The sequence below is a fragment of the Aulonocara sp. 'chitande type north' Nkhata Bay genome, linkage group LG17, assembly GCF_057382095.1.
Source record: "Aulonocara sp. 'chitande type north' Nkhata Bay isolate Kocher_YH1m ecotype deep benthic linkage group LG17, A_spYH_male_GT1.1, whole genome shotgun sequence".
Classification (NCBI taxonomy): Eukaryota; Metazoa; Chordata; class Actinopteri; order Cichliformes; family Cichlidae; genus Aulonocara; species Aulonocara sp. 'chitande type north' Nkhata Bay.
The window spans coordinates 6,494,911-6,517,222 of NC_141360.1; the positions used below are offsets into that span (position 1 = coordinate 6,494,911).

The 22,312-nt window shown below is 40.7% G+C and overlaps 1 protein-coding gene across 5 annotated transcripts in view; it reads right to left on the reverse strand.

Moving 5' to 3' along the window:
• Nucleotides 1–2,114: 2,114 nt before the first annotated feature.
• The window catches only part of dnajc6 (DnaJ (Hsp40) homolog, subfamily C, member 6), a 37,717-nt gene continuing 17,519 nt past the window's right edge, over nt 2,115–22,312 (reverse strand). For 2 of the 5 annotated variants that reach the window (XM_086269197.1, XM_086269194.1), the window contains 17 exons: nt 20,124–20,173; nt 18,176–18,324; nt 16,031–16,153; nt 14,096–14,229; nt 13,428–13,622; nt 13,080–13,197; nt 12,225–12,304; nt 11,898–12,091; nt 11,111–11,137; nt 9,941–10,312; nt 9,679–9,822; nt 8,913–9,014; nt 8,663–8,797; nt 8,250–8,582; nt 7,725–7,873; nt 7,146–7,322; nt 2,115–4,933 (listed from right to left, as the gene is read on the reverse strand). In XM_086269197.1, the coding sequence (XP_086125323.1) occupies nt 4,832–4,933; nt 7,146–7,322; nt 7,725–7,873; nt 8,250–8,582; nt 8,663–8,797; nt 8,913–9,014; nt 9,679–9,822; nt 9,941–10,312; nt 11,111–11,137; nt 11,898–12,091; nt 12,225–12,304; nt 13,080–13,197; nt 13,428–13,622; nt 14,096–14,229; nt 16,031–16,153; nt 18,176–18,324; nt 20,124–20,173 (2,584 nt within the window). In that variant the 3' untranslated portion in view covers nt 2,115–4,831. The remainder of the gene's footprint in view (nt 4,934–7,145; nt 7,323–7,724; nt 7,874–8,249; nt 8,583–8,662; nt 8,798–8,912; nt 9,015–9,678; nt 9,823–9,940; nt 10,313–11,110; nt 11,138–11,897; nt 12,092–12,224; nt 12,305–13,079; nt 13,198–13,427; nt 13,623–14,095; nt 14,230–16,030; nt 16,154–18,175; nt 18,325–20,123; nt 20,174–22,312) is intronic. The other 3 variants (XM_086269196.1, XM_086269195.1, XM_086269198.1) reach the window with 3 other exon arrangements.

Sequence of the window (22,312 nt, forward strand, 5' to 3'; positions counted from 1 at the left end):
TCTTGCGTGGAGCCCCAGATCGAGGGAGATTATCAGTGGTCTTGTATGTCTTCCATTTTCTGATGATTGCTCCCACAGTTGATTTTTTCACACCAAGCTGCTTGCCTATTGTAGATTCACTCTTCCCAGTCTGGTGCAGGTCTACAATACAGTATTTTTGTTATTGACCAAATACTTATTTTCCACCCTGATTTACGAATAAATTCTTTACAAATCCTACCATGTGAATTCATGGATTTTTTTTTCACATTCTGTCTCTCACAGTTGAAGTGTACCTCTGGTGCAAATTACTGACCTCTGTCATCATTTTAAGTGGGGGAACTTGCACAATCGGTGGCTGACTAAATACTTTTTTGCCCCACTGTATATATAATAAATTTTAAGCAGAGGGCTAACAAACAAAACAAAACTATTTTGGTGGTGCTCAGGCTCAGTGACAGGATTGGCACCTCTTTCCACAGACTGGTGCAAACAGTCCAACCATATTATAGAAAAAGGGCAAATGGATTACATTTCAAAACAGCTTCAACTAGTAAGATTATGAAGCAACTCATACAGTCAATTTGCTTGCAATAATGACTTCCTATAATAATTTCCTAGGGATCAATAAAGTATTCTGATTCTGATTCCTATAAATTAAATACATTTCTTCTCAGCGATCATTTTGTGGTGCAAACATGCTTACTCATTTCTAATTTCATCCAAATCCCCTCTGCTCATAGTTTTTTTTCTTTCTTTTTTTCAAACTCTGTGTGTGTCTAACAGCTTGACACCCAAATGCGGCTGGTGTTTAATGGTGTAGGATATCATGAAAATAAAACATCGGCCTGTGCTGATGGTAAACATCCATCAGCACTGGAGTCTCTCGAGAAGTGCGTCAGCACTGTCAGCAGAGCGAGTTGGAAGAAGGAAAAACTGTGTCCAGCAGTAACTTTGTTTTACAATGAATCACTGATTGGGGGGGATTATATTCAATTACCCTAAATTTCCTTCTGGATAATCTAACGCTGGCACCGCAGCCATGTTTTCCCGAAACTGGGCCCCAAGGGGAGAACTATCAGCCCCAGATGGTAACAAAGCCGGAGAGGCTGGAGCACGAGTAGCAAATAGCAGTGTTGTGCCACAGCTTATACTGTAATGGCTCATTAGCATCAGAGCAGTCGTGCACTGCCACAAGTTGACATTGATGATTGCTGCCATTGTGAGTCTGTATGTTAAGGGCCTTTCAAGAAACCCAAGAAGGTCGCTTTCTGGTCAAAAGTCAAAGCCCAAATGCCTGACATCTCAGGAGGGTGGGGGATGGGGGCATGAAAGGCTCTGTCCTCAAAAGATTGGAGTTTGGTGTAGAGGGATGCAGAGTATCTGTATCTTTATCTGTGGAAAGCAGAATCCAGGCTGGGGTGCAGGGGGGGAGTAGATCAGATAAACACTGGGGAACAAGATCACATAGGGATTTAGAGGTGAGGAGAAGGATTTTACTGGAGATTCGGGACCTGACTGTGAGCCAGTGCATGATGGTGATAAGCTGGTGAGGAGAAAAGCCTTTTTAAAGTTGCAGTACACCATCATATTAATTAATATTCTTCTAAGTGCTTATAGGGTGGAGATGGCAGCACAGTTAACTTGGGTTCCTTTCTTTGCAGCGTTCCTTTCTTACTCTGACAGGTTTTCTTTCAGATTGAAAAAGAATACATATAAAAATAAATTCAAGGTCTTTTTTAGATGTTTACAACTTGCTGCACCTGCAGCCTGTGACAGCTGCACAGGTAGTTCAGCTGTCAAAAGAAGGTTTGCCGTGTCTCGAGGCACAGTATCAAGAGTGTGGAGGGAAAACTAGAAGATGCGCAGTTATAAGAGACTCGACTATAGCAAGACTGGTATCTGCTCCTTTGGGCGAGGAATATGAGGAGCACATCACCACCAGCAGGGTCCTCATGTGCATGTTTCTGGCCAAACTCTCAGAAACAGACCCCATGAGGGTGGCACCACATCCTTTTACTGGGACTCTCAGCTCAACATGACATATAGTTCATGTGCTGTACAATGCAGCCCTCTAGTGGTTACAAAGACAAAGGCCAAGCGAGACATAAAAACAGGAATGCTGCTCACCCTGCTCCGGTTTCTGTTTACTGTTTATTTCTGTGCACTGCACTTGATCATTATGTACATCCTGTAACCGTAAACAGAACTGAAAAGAACAACATGAACAGAATTTTTACACAGCTTAAGTAATATTTGAACAGGAGACAGGCAAACACATAACTTACAGTACTCTGTATCCAACTCTGAGCTCCTCCATACATACCACAAGTTCAAACAACACACATCCACTGACGACAATATAGAGGTTAGCTTTTTAACATAGCTGTAAGATCGCAGATTCAGTCAGCAAGGGAGCCAATGAGGGTTATTTCACATGTAGGTCCTCAGTGTAAATAAAGCATAGACACATACTACACACTTCTCATATCTTGTAAAACGACAAAGAAAGCAGTCACCTCCAGATTAAAGTTCAGTATTTTCAGCCTGAGACCCGGAGTCTTGTTCGACGGCCCAGTCAACACTTGTTTTGGGATCCTTTCGGGGTCCTCAGCCAGCTAATGAAACCACACCTCACATAATTCTCTTACGCTGGTCAGAAGTCAGTCAGCATCCTTAATGCAGATGAACAAACTGGACGAATGAAATCCAGTGAAGGGAAAAGACAGTATGATGCCAACAGAAAATCACCTTTGACCTTACTATGCAAATCAGAGAGCATGAAGACAGTTAACAGTGTCAGGATCTTCAACTGCTCATGAGCATGAGAAGGTAAACACTTGGCTCAATTTGTGTGTGAAGAATAAACCTAAACAGCCTAAACTGTTTCACCCTGAAACAGCTTAAACTGTTTCTGGGGATCGTGTAGGAACATATTAGTGTTTTGTGAAAATCTCATGTGCTTGAAAGAAATTGATCATTGCCTCTCTAGTTATTGCATATTTTATTGTTTTCTCCACTTTGCTCTAAAATGATGAAATGCTTTTAGCACTAAGAACTGATTTTGTGAATAATTGCACGTAAAAAGGGGCCAAATGCATCCAAAATCAGCAAATGTTTGTGTTAGGTTAGTACACATCAGCTGCAGCATCTACTGCTGTTCACTACTTCTAATGCATACCCCATTCTTTTATGCTGATTATGAATAAACGTGTAGCAAATGAAGTAAAAAGTAAACAAAACAAATCAATAAAAAGTAAATTGTTGTAAATCAGTGTTTTGATGAAACACAGTATGATCTGCCTGACGTGAAACAGTGATATACAGTAAACAGAACTCTTATTGCGTTCTTGATGGTTTGCGTTTAAGCACATTAGTGTCACTTCTGTGGTTCAGAGATTACCCCACCCAGTCTCAACCTTACAACTACCTCCCTAATTTAATGCAGGCTCCCCTCTATAACGTCTCTGACTCATCAGAGCATCAAGATGGGATGTTTTGGGGTGTCTTACAAACTCTGGCACTGGGACAGAGGCAAATTTTTTGAGTCCTCTGGTTGTGTGGAGGCGTCTGTTAGAGTGCGTCCCATGGATCCTTGATCAGACGTGGGGGATCTGGGGAGTCTGAAGGATAGGTGTGATGTTAAGGGCGTCACATTCTCATGAACTGCCTGATGTTTCCCAGCAGAGAGCTGCACTGTGATCAGATTTCCTTTACCTGCCAGTGGTTTTTACTGTTTTGGCTGACGACTGTGTTTGACAGACGTTAAAAGTCTTTAAGACAACAGCCTCAAAGTCCTGAACTCTTTCTCACGAGCAGATTGAATTTGAACCAATATTTTAAAGACAAACAAAGCGATTTAATAAATTAATTCATGGATTGCCTTCCTTGAGAGCTGCACCGATTTGATTCATCAGTTTGTGCTTTCACAGAGATGTAAAGCAAAAATATATTATTATATGAGTGAGTGTGCGAGGCCTCAAGGTGCTTCATGTAAGGAACTGTACATGTGCTAATGCTAAAACATACAATCCCCAGTTCCCCACAAGGCTTCAGGATATCAGACACACCTATTCTTATTAAACCTCTTCATAACAAAACCATTCCACATGATATCATATATGTCACATAACAAGTCAAGTTATTGTGTTACTGTTTTTTTTAACTAATTTTGTTTCCTCAGCTACACTCAGCAGACGACATCTTCAAGGTGAAACTCGACCTCTGATCAAGATTTTCTAATCCAATCACCTCCAAACAGCCTATTTTAACTTGACACTGCTGTTTGTGTTTGTTATTTATAGGGACATTAAATAGTGTGAAAACTGGATTTGATATGACGGAACTGATCTTGAATTCAGTGTTCGCTCACAGTACAAAAAAAATGGCTTGAATGCTGTTAAATGCTTGTTGTGCCTCACAGACTTCTTCATGCTCCAAAGCTCTCGCAAAGAGCAGTCTGACAAATGTTTGCTCAGTTTATTCTCGCGCATTTCTTTTTCCAGATCAACAGCTCTCACCTTGTTTTGATCCGTCTCTTTGACGTCCCAGTGATTCTTAATTTTTTGAATGGGATGGTTCATACATACAGTATGGATATTAGAGCTACAGAGAGTCAGCTGTTCGTCTGAGCTTCTAGTCCGGGCACGGGAGGCTGTTCTATAGCCTGTCATCACTCAAGTTCTGCGTTTTTGTTGCAAGAAGAGAGACACGAGTTAAAGCATGGGTATAAAGGCAGATGTTGCAGGGTGTGGCTGCAGTATGCGGACAAGAGGTGGTAACACTGTAAGGGTTAGATGATGGAATCAGCAGGGACATCATCTCCTCCTCCTTAAGTCCCCTTACGTTTTATTCAGTAGAGAGGCTTTTGTCCTTGGGTCTCAAATTCTGACCAGGCATCATTTAGTTCCATGAAAATCATCTTGGCATATTGTTCGTATGGTTGTCCCGTCGCCTACGAAGTAGGAGAGAAAAAACACAATAGTTATGAACCCATAAGTAAAGCATATTTGAGACATGTTGGCCTTTTGGGATTCCCACTTCATTTGTCTCTCATTCATAGCTTGCTTTACTCGAGCATTATGTCAACATGCTACAATGTAGCTTGTGTGTGAATGTGTGTGTGAATGGGTGGATGACTGGTTGTGTAAAGCGCTTTGGGGTCCTTAGGGACTAGAAAAACGCTATACAAATACAGGCCATTTACATAATATTATTCACTGTTACAGAAAATTCAGGTAAGACACTAACTTGTCTTTCAGTGCTGAGAGTCAGGAAGTATACCCCACTCTTTCTATAATACACACACATCCCTGCATGGATGGATGTTTACAGGTATAACTTGAATCACATGTTTAATTCTGATAAGAGTCCATGTTAAGCCAAGCTGCGTTGTTTTAGTGGGTGCAGTGGGAAAGGCCCTGCCTAATGCTTCAGCTGACCACATGGTAGCTGCTGTACTGCATAGCTGTATCTTTAAGTGGATTACAAGGAAAGCTGTGGCCTGGCTTGGCTTGAGAGTCTGAGAGTGACGCACTCTCCGCTAACAGACTCTTCACTTCACAGAGTAAAGTGCAGAGCTTCAGATATCTTTGTATTTCATTATATTGTTCACACGCTCACACATACTTTTAGTTTGGTTTGGTTGTTTTCTTGTTGCAACATCATATATGCAAAAACTTCATCCTCCAGCACTTTGAACACACAGACACTACTGTGTGTGTGTGTGTGTGTGTGTGTGTGTGTGTGTGTGTGTGTGTGTGTGTGTGTGTGTGTGTGTGTGTGTGTGTGTGTGTGTGTGTGTCTGTGTGTCTAAATTTATGTGATCGGTCTGTTCATTTTAAATTTGCATGTCTGTGTTTGTCTTGTAATGCTTGGGATCATTATTGTGCATGACTCAGTACTTGGCCAAACTTTAGCTGTTAGATAGATGTCCTCAAATTTGACCCTAGAATATTTTTCGTATAAAGGTTCGTAGGTCATCTTGCGGCAAAACAACCCAAAGCATCACCCCTCCACCACCGTGCTTATCAGTTGCTATGAGTATGAGTTGTTTGTGGTGATACCCTGTGTTTGATTTTGCCAGATATTGCGTTGTACTTTATATATCTTTTTTCTGATACAGAATTTCTCTGACCACTGCATGGTCTGAGTTTGGGATGAATTTGGTTGGGTGTCCCCTTCTGTGGCATTGTGTTAACACACATGGATGACTCAGACCAGCAAACGGGCAGAACGTCTTGTTACACACAGGTGCTCAAACTTGTTGATGACCACTTACTCAAGCAAATGATTATCAGCATCTGGCTGCTACTTACCCCTTTAATTCTTATAGAAGCAATAGGAGTTGTACTTAGTTTTTTACAGAACGGCACAAAGTGCTGTCAAATCTTTCCTTTTCCATCCCTGTATATGCATGCTTGTGAGGAATTATGTTTTTCTTTTAAAACCAGTTTTTATTTTCATTTTCATGTCACGATATGGCCACATCACATCCAGAATTGCTTATAATCAGGGGTGCACATAAGTGGTCCGCAGGTGCGTATGCGCTGTCAAAATAAAAGACGCGCACCAGATAAGAAGTTGCAACGCGCGTTTGCGTACATAAGATTTTCTGGAGGAGGACAGACATTTGTTTAGAACTCTTAAAGATGTTGAAGAAGCAAGCTCCTTTAAGCAATTACTTTGGTGTTCCTCCACCTCCAAAGAAATGTCAGAAGGAGTCCAAACTGCAAAAGAAGCACATATTCTCGGAAAAGTGGTTGTAGGAGGTGAGCTGGCTTCAAACAATGCACAGAGATACCACATCTCTGTGCATTGTTTGAAGCCAGCCAGCAGAATGTGCCGTGAAAATCCCACTCTAGCAGACAAAAACAATGCCTTTTATATGTACGCAAACACGCGTTGCAACTTCTTGTCTGGTGCGCGTCTTTTATTTTGACAGCGAATGCGCACCTGCAGACCACTTATGTGCACCCCTGCTTATAAGCCTGATATAAGGAGAAGAAAGTGAAAATAAAGACAGTCTCTATTTTTTCATCTGACTTTACCTTCAGTTGCTTTTAAGTAAAGAATGTCTCGTTATTGCATTTGATTTATTCTGTACATATGGATATGCCTCCATACAGGAAGCATAAAGATCCCATTCATCACAAATTCTGTCTCACCTTATCTGGGTGAACAACCAGGACTGCTTTGCGATAGACCTTCTTGACCTGCTCTGGAGTAACCAGGTCAGCCATGCCCACAGGCTTCCAGCGTGTCTCTCCTTCCCAAAGCACAGTGTGCATGGTGGAGAGCAGAGCACGGATGTTACGCTCTTTCCCCTCTATCCAGTCCAGAATCTAGGGCACAGAAGAGGGAGGCAGAGGAGGGGAGCCAATAACCAGTGAGGACCTGATTTGAAACAATTATTAGCATAACTGCTTTCAGTAGTTCTGGCTCTGGTTTTATCTAAAAAAAAAAAAAGCTTTTAAAGGAGCAATTAGATGAACCAAAATTTGGTCATGGGAGACCTACATTGGACGCTTCATTAACTCTGAAATAAACAGAAAAAGTTTAACAGCCAAAGGTTTTCGAGTACATTATCCTACTTTTGGGAATCACTGAACTGCTTCTGTTGAGCTACACTGGATAAACAGGCGACCACCACCAAGCGAAATGTCATCAAAAACTAATTGTAATCAGACACAATGAACCAAAACTTATTAGTTCAACTTCATTAGTTTCAAACAAACAGCTCATGCCTTTAGTTTCTCAGGGTCCATTTCTTTGGCCATCTCCTCCTTCCTCATCTCTGCTATAGTCCTGGGCCCTTTCTTCTCTTTGGTCCCCGCAAAGCCCTGAGCAGACAGCAGGTCGTCAAAGTTGGCATCTGAGGGTTTGGGCTTCGGACCTGACAAAGAGGCAGACAAACACAAAGACAGAATACATACTTGTTAAGCAACAAATGTACTAATTACTATACGGTGAGCTGAAGAACAATGTATGTGTGCACAGCATGAAAATTTTAATGGATAAAAAATGCGGCGCTGTCTCTAAATGTTTGCAGATATTTTGTTAAACATTTAACTTTAAAAATCAAACAAAAAAACCTTAAAACCTTCAAAATGCTCACAATTCTTAATAACATGTTTAAACCTTATATTTTGAAATATAAGTTAAGTGTAATCTCTATTTTGTTTTAAAAGAAAAATGTCCTTTTATGTGAAATATACCCCAACTGACCAGCCACAACATTTGGAGCGTAACAATGAGCCTGTCGAGCTTACCCATCCCAGCCTGTGCTTTTCCCCCTGCGCTGGGTGAGCCTCCTCCCATTGCGGAGAAGCTAACATTGTAGTTGGGTCGATTCTGGGGCGATGTGTGCGGCATGGAAGTGTGGCTGGGGCTGGGCTTTGGCTGCGGAGCAGGACCCTGTCCTTGCGGTTGCCACCCTCCACCACTTCCACCAGCCTGCCACGAGGGGAAAGTGCCTCCTGCGTGGGGCTGCCAGGCTCCTGTGTGCTGGGGAGATGGCGGAGGCCTCGATGGGGAGCCCATTGGAGGAAAGGGAGGGGCCGTTCCAGTAGGGGTGGTGGGCTTGCTCGAGAAGCCAGAGCCTCCTGATCAAAAGGACAGAGATTATGGCATGCGAGGTAGTAGCAAAAATACTAAGAACTTAGGAGCATTACCAGCGTCTCACCTCCAAGGCTTCCCCCCAGGTTGCCAATATCAGCGAATGGGTCCAGAGTGTTTGGCTTGGTTTGGTGGGTGGGGGTGCTGTGGACTGAGCCAGTGGGACTGGTAGTGGCTGACCGACTGCCCATACCAAAACCTCCTGAATGAATCGGCCATCAGCAAAGCAGGAAAAATAAACGACACTGATGCCAACGTGTTTTACAAACAGTGTGGTATCTGCTTGTATGTATGTGTGGCTGTGTGCTTGGGAGAACCTGTGCTCGTGGTAGCAGGTCTGTTCCAGTCCCATGCTCCCATGACGTTTTGCTGCTGAATGTTGACAGTAGGGGTGGTGGGTGGGACGGGGGAACTCCGACCTGTTGAAGCATATAACCATCGGTCACGGGCGGAGCACACGGAAAATGGGAATTGAAGGACACGAAAACATTAAGCCAAATAAAATAACAACAGAACTGAGCTTCAGAGAGCTGTTGTTTCATGGGTGTGGAAACAAAATTTATAGTTGCTAACTAAAAATTGTCCACAGAAGACTGAAGCCAGAAGGCTCTTCTTCATGCACACATCATGCCCTAAATCCTCAAAGTATAAAAAGTGTAAACCTGAAGTTAAGAAAAACTGTTTTGTCATGTTTAAAGTTGAAAATACTGACTGTGAGCTGAGGAAAAGATTACTAGTAGGAGCTTGTGCTGGAGTTGAAAAATCAAGCTGCGCAATCCCTATGAGATGACCTGCAAACACTTCACATACAGCATGCAAACTCGTGAATTACAAATCATACATTACATGAGCAATACAAGAAAAATGTGTGAGTAAGCTAAAAATGGATATATACTCAGCAGTCGGGTTTGGGTGTCAGTTTAAATAGACGCACAGATGAAGGGAAATTATCGTAGTGGCATCTTGCAAATATCTGAAAACATGCCTTACCCTAATTTGGTTCAGGCTCTTGAAATGCTTTAAGTGCACCCAAAACGATGGTTTGGGAAAATGTTCAGCAGAGCAGCAAGGAGCATGCCTTACCGAGGCTTGTAGGCTGCAGGGTGGGTGATGGTGAGCGAGCAGCATGCAGGAAAGGGTCTGGCTGCCCCACTTTACCTGGTCCGAGGAATGAACCCATCACGTCCTGAGGTTTAGGCATCGGACCCGTCCCAAAAGGATCAAATGCTGAGGAGAACCATCCACCAGTGTTATTGTCTTATGCTAAATTGCAAGAGTAATTGTGCCTATTTGAAGTCTAGTTTTAGGTTGGACCTAAAAGGAAATGCTTTTTCAAACTTCTCACCTGGTGGGGCAGGTGAGGGGCATGGTGAGGCAGTGTTGGGGGCGACTTTGTGTGGAGTGGACTGGGCAGATGGAGGCCCGCTGGTTGACTGAGGTGGGCCCCCGAACAAGTCCCCTAGGAGGTCAGTGGTTGCAGCTGCTGTAGATGGGGGCTTAGATGACGGGCGGTTGACCTCGTCACCATCGAGGCCGAGAAGATCGACTTCCTCGGTGGGAGCAGGGGTGGCAGAAGTGGGAGCTGGGAGGTCAGGTTTCTGATGGGCTGCACTGGCATTGCTTTGCTGGCTGGAGAGAGAAAGCATTTCATCATCCGACGGCTCGCTCTCCTCGCCACGTACCCGACCGTCTGGACCTCCGTGGGACCGACTTGGCTCTGAAAATGATGAGATGGGAAAAACAGAAAAGAGTATCATGAGAAAGACACATCAATCACGAACAAAGCAATGACTGAAGAGATAACAAAGCAGACAAAGGGAATTAATTTGAGGTTCAGATATAAAGGGACAAGAGTGAAGCAGAGGATGATGGTAAACTACGCAGGTCATTGCTTCTACAGCCAGAACAGCTATTTGTGCTACGAGGTTGCAAACATACACACAGTCTGCAAATAAATTCTAGCTAGTAGTTGCTAGTTGGAGAAAATGTCTTAAATGTGATACATTTCAACGTAAAAGAATATGATAAAAAAAAAAAAGAAGCTTGTACATGGGATTAAACAGCTGTATAAATCAAAAGCAATATTTCACTTTGGTAGAACATTTTAACGTTGGATTTGTTTACTCCCCAGGCACGTTTTCCCTTTATTTCCTTTTGGGACTATGAGTTTTCCCCTCTAGTTCTCCATATCCATAAAAAAAACCCTTAAAAACCTGTCTCTGTATGCCCAGGAAAAAAAATGCTGGCATACATGTTATGGAAATTGTGTTAAAAGACTGGTGTTTATACAAGACACAGGACGAAATATTTCTACCAAAATGATACATCATGGGCTACAAGAATGGGCTAAATTTCAATTCAATCAATGCAAATCACAGTTGGAAACCACCAAATGGATTTTCCAATAACAAAAAATCTTCCTGGGTAGAGCATGAGTGAATTGAAGCAAACCCTGGGTAACTACGCTCACAGTATAGTTCCTCTAGCAGGTCTGTGATCTCCTCTACCGTCTTACCCTCAAGATCCAAGCCCTCCATCTCATCTTGCAGGGACAAAAATGAGTCACATTAGTTTTTATGACTATGTGTTAATGTAAATTGATTAGCCACAACAATAAAACCACTAACATTGCTATTGGAAATATTTCCAAACATCCGTATGATGAGGTGAGGGAGATCTTCACAATATTAGGCAAATGGCTTTAATGTCGTGCTGGCTGGTTCATAAATATTAAAATAAGTCATAAAAAAAATTAGTAGCAAGTTCTCTTTCCCTAATCTTTATTTTGGTACCAGGTAAACTTACGTAAAGTCAATCCAGGTGTGGGGTTAGAGTTTGTTATTAAGGTTAATGTAGCATTATAATTGGTTTTAGGAAAAGGTATGATTACAAATTGTAAAGGCTAACAAAACAAGCAAGCAAAAATGCCAACTAAAAACATTTTCAATACAAAATTCCACATTGCTTGTTAGTCAAGCTAACTGCTAATTTGCTAGCAGCTAACCCATTTTGCTTCAGCATTTTCAGTTCTTAGCTAAATATTTTTAGTTTAGATAAGATAAGACAAGATAAGATAAGATAAGATAAGATAAGATAAGACTTTATTGATCCCACAACAGGGAAATTTTTGTGTTAATTTAATTATGTTGGTAGTAAAATCTGACAACAGATTAAACAAAGCAGTAAATGTTTGATTCTAAACTTAACATCTGATTTGAGTTTTTAAAAAATCAAAACTTAATGTGTCGTATTTTATAGACTGAACACCAGTTGTTGCCCCAGTGAAACCCTCCCATTTTTACCAGCAATCGCCAGTGCATCCTGATGTTCCTGGTGGCCAGAGAAGAGCACATTTGGGCTCAAGTCTTTACAAGGAAACTGTTCCCATGGTGGTGTCAGGTCTTTCTGTTTGTCCACCCCTTCCACTTCCACTTCCAATATCACATGGAAGAGCTGGGGATATTTCTCTGGAGAGTCACAGGCATCGAGCTCTGGTCTGAGAGGAAAATCAATATGTGTGAGAAAGAAAATTGAGATGGTAAAACAGTCAACAGAGTGGAAGTCTAGCAATATTATTTTTTATAGTGAGAAACCAGAATTCCCCGATTTTTGTAAGAGATTTTCCTTACTTGTTAAACTTTAACATAGTGGTTCCAGGAGCGATGAAGCCAGTGTGGAACTGAATCTGGAAGATCTGTGTGTTGGATACCTAACACAAGCAGGAACAAAGATAAATGTTGGTTACATTATATTTTATCAGCACTCTCCTGCAGTCAGTTACCCCTTACCTGTTGTTCTGAAATGTTTTTAGGTGTTATGTTCAAGTTTTGCATGTGATAAATCTTTGTCATGTAATAAAATAGAAGCAGGTGAAATAAGAAAATCCAGTAAAAGAAACAAAATAAAAGGAAAAATGTTCAAGAAAAAAAAGACAAGCCCACTTTAACCATTTTAGCTGAATGGATTTTTAATTATTTTGTACTATTGATCTAGGTTTTAGTACTAATGTGCTATATAGCAAAATAATGAAGTCATTAAGCTACATATGCACATATTATTATAATGCAACGCATGGTGATGTACACCTATGTGTCAATAATCTGTCATAAGATTACTGAAAGACAATAATACCCAGATGAAACACCTGGACCAAACTAAACCAAAAATAGCATAAATAGTGCATAAATGCTTCTTGCAGCAGTGATGAGTGAGTAAATCTGCATATTTCTATAAATGAAGTAAATCATTAAGTCAAAAACCTTCATCCAGCTTCTTTTTGTCTTAAACAATGTAACAATGAGACACAACAAGCTGTTGAAGCTACCTGAAACTCTACAATGGCTTATACTTTAGCATGATCTTATCACCGCAATCGTTCCAATACTGTCACTGTGACTTAGTTGGAGTTTGCTGCTTGCTAGTTAGATTGAGATGTTGATTTTATCGACATTTTATCTTATAAAGCAGACTAAGCAGAAGCGTACCTTGGCCTGCAGTCGTCCTCCAATGGTTGACCTCATGTGGTAGACTGAAACCACAACATCTCCTTGTACGCTTACACCCAGAGGGAAAACTACCTTGCCGTCCTGGACCCTGTGCTCTCTAGGCGTGCAGAGAAGGTGCAGCAAAGTGTAATTGAGGGAAAGTGTTACAGAGTGAGAAAAAGGAAGGGGATATAATGACACTTTGATTACTTTCATTCATATCATACTCAGCATAAAATCTCTGAGACATTTGTAGTTATTCTATTCCAATACAGAACTGCAACGCTACCGTGCTCTCTGCGGTTCAATGCTGTCAAATTTTTTATTAATCTCGCTAATGTTACTTACCTCATCCTTTCATACTCCTGTGCAGTGGTGAAGATCTTCGTCTCTCCAATGAGAACGTCACAGAAAGGTCGACAGCCACTACGCTGCTTGTTGAAACAGGGGATGGGACTCATAGTGAGGGCCTTGATCACCAAGGGCTTGGAGTGGGGTAGGCTAGGCTTCTCTGATACCATGCTACATACATAGCCTATGTACCTGCAGGCAGAGAAAACAAAAACAGCAGTTTTCAATTTTCAGCACTCTGAATGATGCATTAATTGTCACTTGTGAGGAGACGCTTGCACAACCATCGACTGTTAGCTTCTACAAGTATGGCAGGCGGACTCGTGGTTCTTCTTGCCCAGCAATCAAGAGTTTATGTTTATGCTGAGACAACTAATAACTGTTGGCTTCAGTGATGGCTGTATGTAAATTTCAACATGTTATGCCTGTAACAGCATATGATCTGAAACTGTGCTCTTCTTCTTAAGTGTGAATGTGTTTTGACCTCATTTAATATGTGATTCTTTATTAGAAGTGGTAAATGTTCATTATCTATGAAAAATAGACTGCAGATTTATTAGACATTGAAGAATGTAACATCAGCAGAACCAAAGGACGACAACCGAGCACAAGGCTCCCACTTCTCTTTCTGTCACATTCACATCCCCATGTTCACTGATGCAAACCTGCGGTGTGAAGGCCAGAGGCCAGAACCTGGTCTTTTGGCGCTGAGCAGCTGCATGGCAGGAACTGGATTATTGAAGAGGTGGCAGAAGCAGAACATGGCACAGACCAAAACACCTGAAGGAGCGCGACCATCCTGAAAACCCAAAACAAAGATAAAATTACATGTACATCTTATCATAACTGCAATTTGAGCCACTGGGGATTTTTTCTTTTGAATAAACACACGTATTATTTTTCTATGAGTCTATTCATACATATGAACTGACTCTGAGTTCATTTCAGGTTACATGGATACTGTAACACTGTTGTTAACTGAGGTGAAAACACAGCTTTTTTAAAAAAGGAAGGGTTTCGTGAAGATTATGCAAGAAGGAGCAGTTTGCCAAGGCAAAGCCAAACCCACAATGACTTGGTAATAACATGCCCCAGCACATGCCAGTCTATAGTAGTCATGTCACTGAATTCCAATAAACAGAAACTCAGTTTCTATTGAAAAAGTCAGATATGGTTGAATTCCCAAATGTGTCTAATGCAAGTGGCTGATATTGCTAAAGTGTGATGATCCACGCACTAAAAGTGCCTTTCATCCAATAAGCCTAAATAGGACACCAAAGAATACACCATTCTGCAATAAGCATAATAAGATGACTTCTATCATTTTTACTGAACATCACAGACCAAAATGCAAAAATGAAATATTCTTCTTCTTTGCTTTTCATTTTCTTTTCAGTACCACCTGCTAAGTAACAACAGTGAGGAAGCTCACATGGCTGATTAATAGAGACCACCAGAGCAGTCTGAAGAGCTCCGAGCGGGAATGTATTTGGAGAAAAAAAACTGTTACTCCAGCGTCAAGGATTGGCAACAGCCGTTGAAGAGGAAGAGAAGATTTCTGATCTGGGTGGTAACATAGCCTTTATCTGGAAGAATGATCCCTTTTGCAAAACTGTTTTGATTGTTAAATGTTGTCATTTTTATGCTTACCATCTCTACATTGTTTTAACTCTGTGATGAAAGGAATTCTTTTATCCCCCTCCCCAGCCTCTCGAGGTTCTGGGGTGATGTAGTGTTTTATTGCAGATACATCCTATCTGGAAGAGCTGTTTCTTGTGGTGTTGCTTCCTGCTTTTATGACCCTTTTGGTCAGCAGGAGGTCACACACACACATTCTCACATGCATACAGATGTTTACACACACACACACACACACATATATATACATACAGTGCCTTGCCTTAGAACCATTTGGGGGGGTTTACGTGGGCGGTGCTTTTGCTGTGATGTGTATTGTGTGAACTGTTGTCCCAATAAAAGGCAGCAAGCGGAGGCCGTCGTTGGGGTCATTTTGTGGTAGATACCAACGACGCCTCCCTTGCAAGTAAATCGATCGATCGCTGACTGTCTTGTTTTCTTCATGATGAATAAGTCTCTAAACCAGCGGGGCTTGTGGAAACACAGACCCAACAATTTATGTAGATGTGGAAAAAGAAGGTGAGTCATGTTTGGAAATCTGTTGAGCAGTTGTTGTAGCATTTAACAATTTCAGACTTTAGAGATCCGTGTCTTGGAAGCACTTCATTTGATGTGAAAGCAAAGTTGACATGTAATCAATGATGCCAATATCATTGTTGAGCAAAATGTTTTGGAAGGGCAACAAAAAGATTCTGACACTAAATATGCTTCGGTCTATTTCAGACTCTCTGCTTTGATTCAAAAGTGGGTCACAGGACATCAAACAGCTCAAAAATTAACGGATGTGTTGTGGGACCAACAAAAACAAGTCCCTTTACATAACAATCAAAAGTACCTCACTATGTACTTGTTTTTCATGGGAGAATGATTAGTAATAATTTCATATGAATCCTTAATAAATTCAACTATACAAAGGAGGATGAAGAATTTAATATAGAACTAATGTATATGCATCTCCTTACCGAGCATGTGATTACACAGACGTTCTTGGGATTCTGTTTCAGCCAGTTGTACATGTTTTTGCACACAGCGAACAGGTTGTGGAGGCTGGGTGCTTGGCGTGAAGGCCAATTACACTCTGAAACCTGTATTGAAGTAGATGCCAGGAATAAAAGGAGGGAGAAGGAAAGGGATTCCAGCAAAAAGAAAAAAGGAGGCAGATCAGAGAAATAAAAGGGCAGGAAAGGGTTGGGGAAAAAAGGAACAGAGGAGAGGAAAGGGGAGTGGTGGAAGTTAGTAACAGCACTGCAGCAGCAGAGCAACACAACAGACCAGTTGCCATGATGAGTCATCTGCTAAAGATACAGTGACTTCACAATGCAGACAGGGGGCCAGCTTCACCATGTTAACAACAAAGCATGACTCCTAACAAGCCTGACTCCTTAGCTCCCACATGTGCCTTCTATGCAGTAATAGGAAACCTAGCTGCGGAAATGTCCCGATGCTGAAAGATAAGCATAACCATAAAAGCAAAATAAGATACAATAAACTATGTGTTCCAAATGTGGTAATTTAGCCGTAACACAAATTAAATTCTGAATAATGAAATGAGTGCTGAAATACCAAAAACTGCAGTTTCAGGAACAGCCAGATGAGGTTGATCGCTGCTAGCTGCTTATTAGGCCTTGCATCAGTTAATTTGCATCATTACACTGGATTTCTCAAAGGTGTTTGAAGTTTTGTTGTATTTTGTGAGATTTTTTTTTTTGAGTAATTATTCAACTTGCTGCAGGGTTAATTGTATATTTAAAAAAACTATCCTGTTTTGTTTTTTTGGTAAGAGTAAAATTCTACCATTTATTTATGTGTTAGCACAAATTAGCAAGTACTGATGTCATGTGTGATGCAGCCATGCTCTGGTTTTGTTAGCGATCTAGCTTGTAAAAAAACTTTCCACCTTCTTGTCGAAATGTAGTCAGTTCTGGCTTCTAAAAAACCAAATGGTGACTGCCAAATTGACGGGTTATACACAAACCAGCTGATGACACTGGATACTTCATATACTGTTTGAACAACAATTTTATGAAACTCAAAAAATTATTCTCAAGTTTAAAAAAAGAAAGAAAAAATGTACTTTTTTAGCATTAAGCTAATGACTAGGAATAGGACTCAAGTACCGGCTGTTGCAGAGAGTTGGTTCACAGTAGTTCAATGAAATTGTTTATCTACTTATGCTTATTGATTGTGCTTATCGGTTCCTCTTGCACTTGTGCTGATATCAGTTTTTGCGCTGGAGGAGAAAAACTGCGGTGTAGTCTAAAGTGTTGATATGGACATTCATTTTATTTTTATCACATAGGACGAGAGCTCGATGGTAATGGCAAACTGCATTCAGGACAGAAACATCTGAATTATGGTGCTAAAACAACTTCAGCTCTTTTTAAGTACCTGCACAGAAAGCATGTTAACACTAAGGCAGCTAAGAATCCAGGCTGATGTTAAAAGTGAGCAACTGCTGACCCCAGCCTAGTAGCCAGACCCTGAACTTCCACAGGTAACAAACTGATGGCCTGTCATGCTGCAGTCTTCATTTCTACCTGTTCATGATTCTAAAGTAGACTCATGAGACAATGCATTTTAGGTCATTTTACTGAAAACCTTGAAATATTTAAGTAACGTACTGCATTACCTTTATGCAAAATATTCTACGTAATATTGTGTTACCACAAAATTAACACTGATTACAACAAAGAGAGAAAATACCTGCAATGTGCACAAACATTTCACCACACAGCATGCAATTAATTTGCCTGAATGTAATGCGGTTGATATTCTGCTTAGTGATGGTGGTAACTCTCAAAGCAGAGCCATTGAGAACCCAATGAGAACCTATAAGAGATTCAATAAGGAATCAAATGAATAATCCATACAATTAGTGATCCGGTAATGAAATCGGAATCCTTAGCTATTACAGACCTGATAAAAAAAGCAAAATGAAACTTTTCTCTGGGTGGTTTGAGACTATCAAGGAACAATCACGCCTAAAACTGTAATTAAGCCCTCCTATTTCCCTTCTATATTTATAAAATGAAGAGTGCGAAAAAGGTGGAGCAACCACTACATGAGTAACAGCTTCATCGAGATCCATGGGCTACAGTCACACTCACCCTGTTGGAGAATTTGGCCCCACGGTAGTTACGCTGTGATAGGTTGAAAACAGTGTAGTGGTCCGCATGCCGGCTGTCAAGAAAAGAGCGGATGTCTTCGACATGGTTCTGGTAGCCAATCTGCACCGACTCAGCTGGATAGGTCATCACTGAAAAAAAGTTTGACATGTTCACATCCATTCGCTTATCCTTTTCAGGGTCGCGGGGGGCGCTGGAGCCTATCCCAGCTGTCATAGGGCAAGAGGCAGGGTACACCCTGGACAGGTCGCCAGTCTGTCACAGGGCCAACACACAGGGACAGACAACCATTCGCACTCACATTCATTCACACCTAGTGACAATTTGGATTATCCAATTATCCCCACAAGCTGCATGTCTTTGGACGGTGGGAGGAAGCCGGAGTACCCGGAGGGGAACCCACGCAAACACGGGGAAAACATGCAAACTCCGCACAGAAAGACCCCGGCCTGATGTTGGAATTGAACTCAGGACCTTCTTGCTGTGCGGCAACAGTGCTAACCACCGTGCCACCGTGCTGCCATGGTCACATGTACAGTGCAATTAAGACAAACTCAGTCATGACAGAGAACATTTTAACAGAACTCTAAACAGTCTCGTTCAAAACTAAGCACAGCCTATAATTCAGCAGCTTGTAGAACCTCCTTTAGCAGCAATAACATTTCAGCCATAATTTTGTGGATTTGCTTGTGTACGTAGGAACATTGCTGTTTCTGTTGTATGACCCAATTTCAACCAAGCATTAAATGTCAGAGATGGCCTCACACGTGACTCTAGAATACTTTTACCTAATTCACCACTATTCTTTAAGGTTTCTATGGTTGATGTAATTAAATCCTGTACAACCTGCATGAAATTCTTCTTGAGATGACATGATGCGATCAAGTAAGAGTGGTTAGTTGCCTGGATTTGCGATATCATGAGATCATGCAAGATTTCAGTCCACCAGAAAATCACTGGGGTTAGAAGAAAAGCGCACACCTTGTGTATGCCATTGCTATTTATTGTGGTTTTACCTGTCAAGCACAAAAACGTAAAGAAAATTCTGTATCAAACCTTGTAATCATACCTTTCCTACTTTTTCTTGACTCCTCGAATTTAAAATAATCATGAAAAGGATTTCCACGTAAATAAATATCTTTCTATTAGCATTAAGTACTTTTGTTGGGCTAACATAATTTGCATGGATTGGATCAATTCAATGAAATTATGATGGACTTAACTCCAGTAAATAAGTTGATTTATCATTAATTAATTAAGTTGGTCCAACTCTAGTATGTTACACATTGGAATAACAGAATTGAATAACACTAAAATAAAGCAATTTAATCGATTTTTTTTTTTATGTTCATTCAAAGAGTTTTTTTCAGTGAGTGTCAGTCTTTAACATGCTAACCAAGACCTGTAGAATCCAAAACATAACTCTGAGAATTGTACAGTCTGACCTGGAGTGAATTTTCCATGACCCCCGCTCCTGGGAAGACTGTGGTATTGTCTTAAAGCACACCAGACCATCAAACTGATCACAAATTCCACTTTTACGGAGGTGCTCACACTTGCTGATGTTCAGTTAATTAAGTACATGGCTGCTACTTACTGTCTTAATTCCTATGGAAGCAGTAAGAGTGTGCTTAGTTTTTCACAGGACTACAGAAGGGTTCTGTGAAAACTTTTCATTTCTACATAACTGTCTTTTTACCCACTGTGGAGTACAGGATTGCAAAAAGGTGAGCTGAGTAGCTCTGCACTCCAGCATGACTACCATGGGATATAAAGCCCTCGAGTGACAAATGTCTGACTGACTTTGCCTTTTAAAGGGCACATTGCTGCCCAATCAAAAAACTGGAAAACAGTCCAAGTAACATTGTTAAAGTTCATCTATCTACACACATGCGTATATACAATGCCCATTCGCTAGAAATACATTTACCTATGATCCGTGATGTTATGTAGGCAATGTCCAGCTCTCCTTTGGTATAACTGTAAGGAAAAAAGAAATCTTTGAAAACACGTTTTATTACATCATATATGTAAAACCAATATCCACTGTCCACAAGCATCTCAATAAATGTTTAAAATTTAAGTTGTAGTAGGCTTTACAAAATCACCTTGCTTTTGTATTTCTGTGATTTAGATATGAAATGTTAGAGATTCATAATGACTGTTTCTGTGCATTTAGCTAGCAAGACAAAATGATGCATATATAAAAAGTTAGTATAAGAATATCCAGCATCCAAAAAGGTTGATCCACCTTTCTGTCATTCACAGGTTGAACTGCATTACAGGCATATCCAAGTGATTAACTTCAACAGGCTTTAGAGCTGTTATCTTGTTCGGGCTCACCACTCTAGGCTGAACTGCCTGGGATCAAAGAAATACCATATGTGAATTCTTAAATTGAGCAGCACTGCCTTTCATTGCCAAATGTAGCTCTGCCATATGGACCTTTTTTTTTTTTTTTTCGACTGTGGGGGCAGCTGTGGTGCACTCACATACAAGCAGTCCACTAGTGCTCCAGCACAGCAGTGGTGGAAACACGTACTAATGAAACACTGCCAAAAAGGCTCAGGGTGGGGTTAGAGTGAGAGACGAAAATTTGTTTTTGGACAAATGACTCACAAAAAGAAAATCTCACAACTGACAGCAGCAGAGGAAGGCTCAGCTCACTGTAGTTGCATTTATCTTTCAAGACAGGTTTGTAGGCTAATGCGAATCAAACTGAGTTGGCTTGTTGCCTACTGTGTAAATCCTGCAAGCTAGGCCTAGCTGGGACCGTCATTCCGTGTGATCATGGAGGAGTGCCATATGGGCCTGCTGCAGTCCTAGACCTGGTTATGTAATGCAGTCCTTCTCAGCTAGACTGCTAAATGAGTCATGGGTTTTTCTGTAAACAAACCAAGCGTACCATATCACGTGAATGTGTCCTTTGATTTAGGCCGTTTGTGTAGTTTAGCCTTAAAAAAAAAATGTAACTGCTAATATACTACAATATAACAGACAAACAACCTTAATTAAATCCAACAGTGAGGGCATTGCATGTAAGTCCTCTATAATGAGGTAATTGGACCACAATTGAAGCTTCTATTTTGATCTCAGAGTGTTTGTTGTTCCCAGAGTAGAAAAGCAGAGTCAACGTTTGACCAATTTAATGTGGAAAAAAAGGTCAGTTTTATCTTTACATTATACTTTTATTAGTAAATCGGGTCTGGGAGATCAGAAAGGTGACATTTCTGCTGGATATTAACACTTCTGTGTGTACATATGTGTGGTTTTTCCCATTTCTATGCTGAATAATACATCTATTACCATGGAAACAGGTACACAATTATGAGCCAACTAAACTGTGTGTAATAGAGAAACGCATCTCCAGTATGAAAAATAAAAAATATTGTATTAATGTGCAATCTGAACACCCCCCAACTAGCTAATAACAATAACACCACTATCAACACCTGACAAGACCAATTTAAAAACGGTAACGACCAGCTGATCCCAGCTGTGGTGGAGCGTTGATCTAATTACTGTGGAGATGCTAAATGCCAGCAGATGTTTTTTCAGACTGCTATAAAAAATGTCTTGTCAGTCCTTTGTGTTACACAAAGACATTTGATAAAAGCTGTTGATATGCAGTCGATATCAGAGCGCACAATCAAAAACAAGCCCATGTCTAACAGACAGGAAGTTAAAAGATAATGACGAGACTGGTGCAATTTCCTCTTGCTGGAAAATGATTAGATACATTTTGATGTAAATTGCACATAAATAGTCAGAAGGTTTGATTTTGGACTCAGACTTTGTTTAATCTGCCACTGAATCCCTTTTTTTTCCCACCAAGTGGGCAATTTATCTAAAGGTAGTCAGTCTAGCAACTGTGTGACTAATAATTTGAAGGACTCACTTCTAAAATTGTGGTTTACCAAGATACTAATCATGCTAGCTCATTAAGATAACATAATGCTTATTCATTAACTTATCATCCCTGTACGGATGTTAGTATTTCATACCATTAATATATCATTCCACATCTTAGTTTTCTCTCATATGTATACTGTTACAATGGGGGATGTTCCAATTAAACATAGTCAGAGTTTCAAATAAAGAGGTCATTTATTTAGTGTC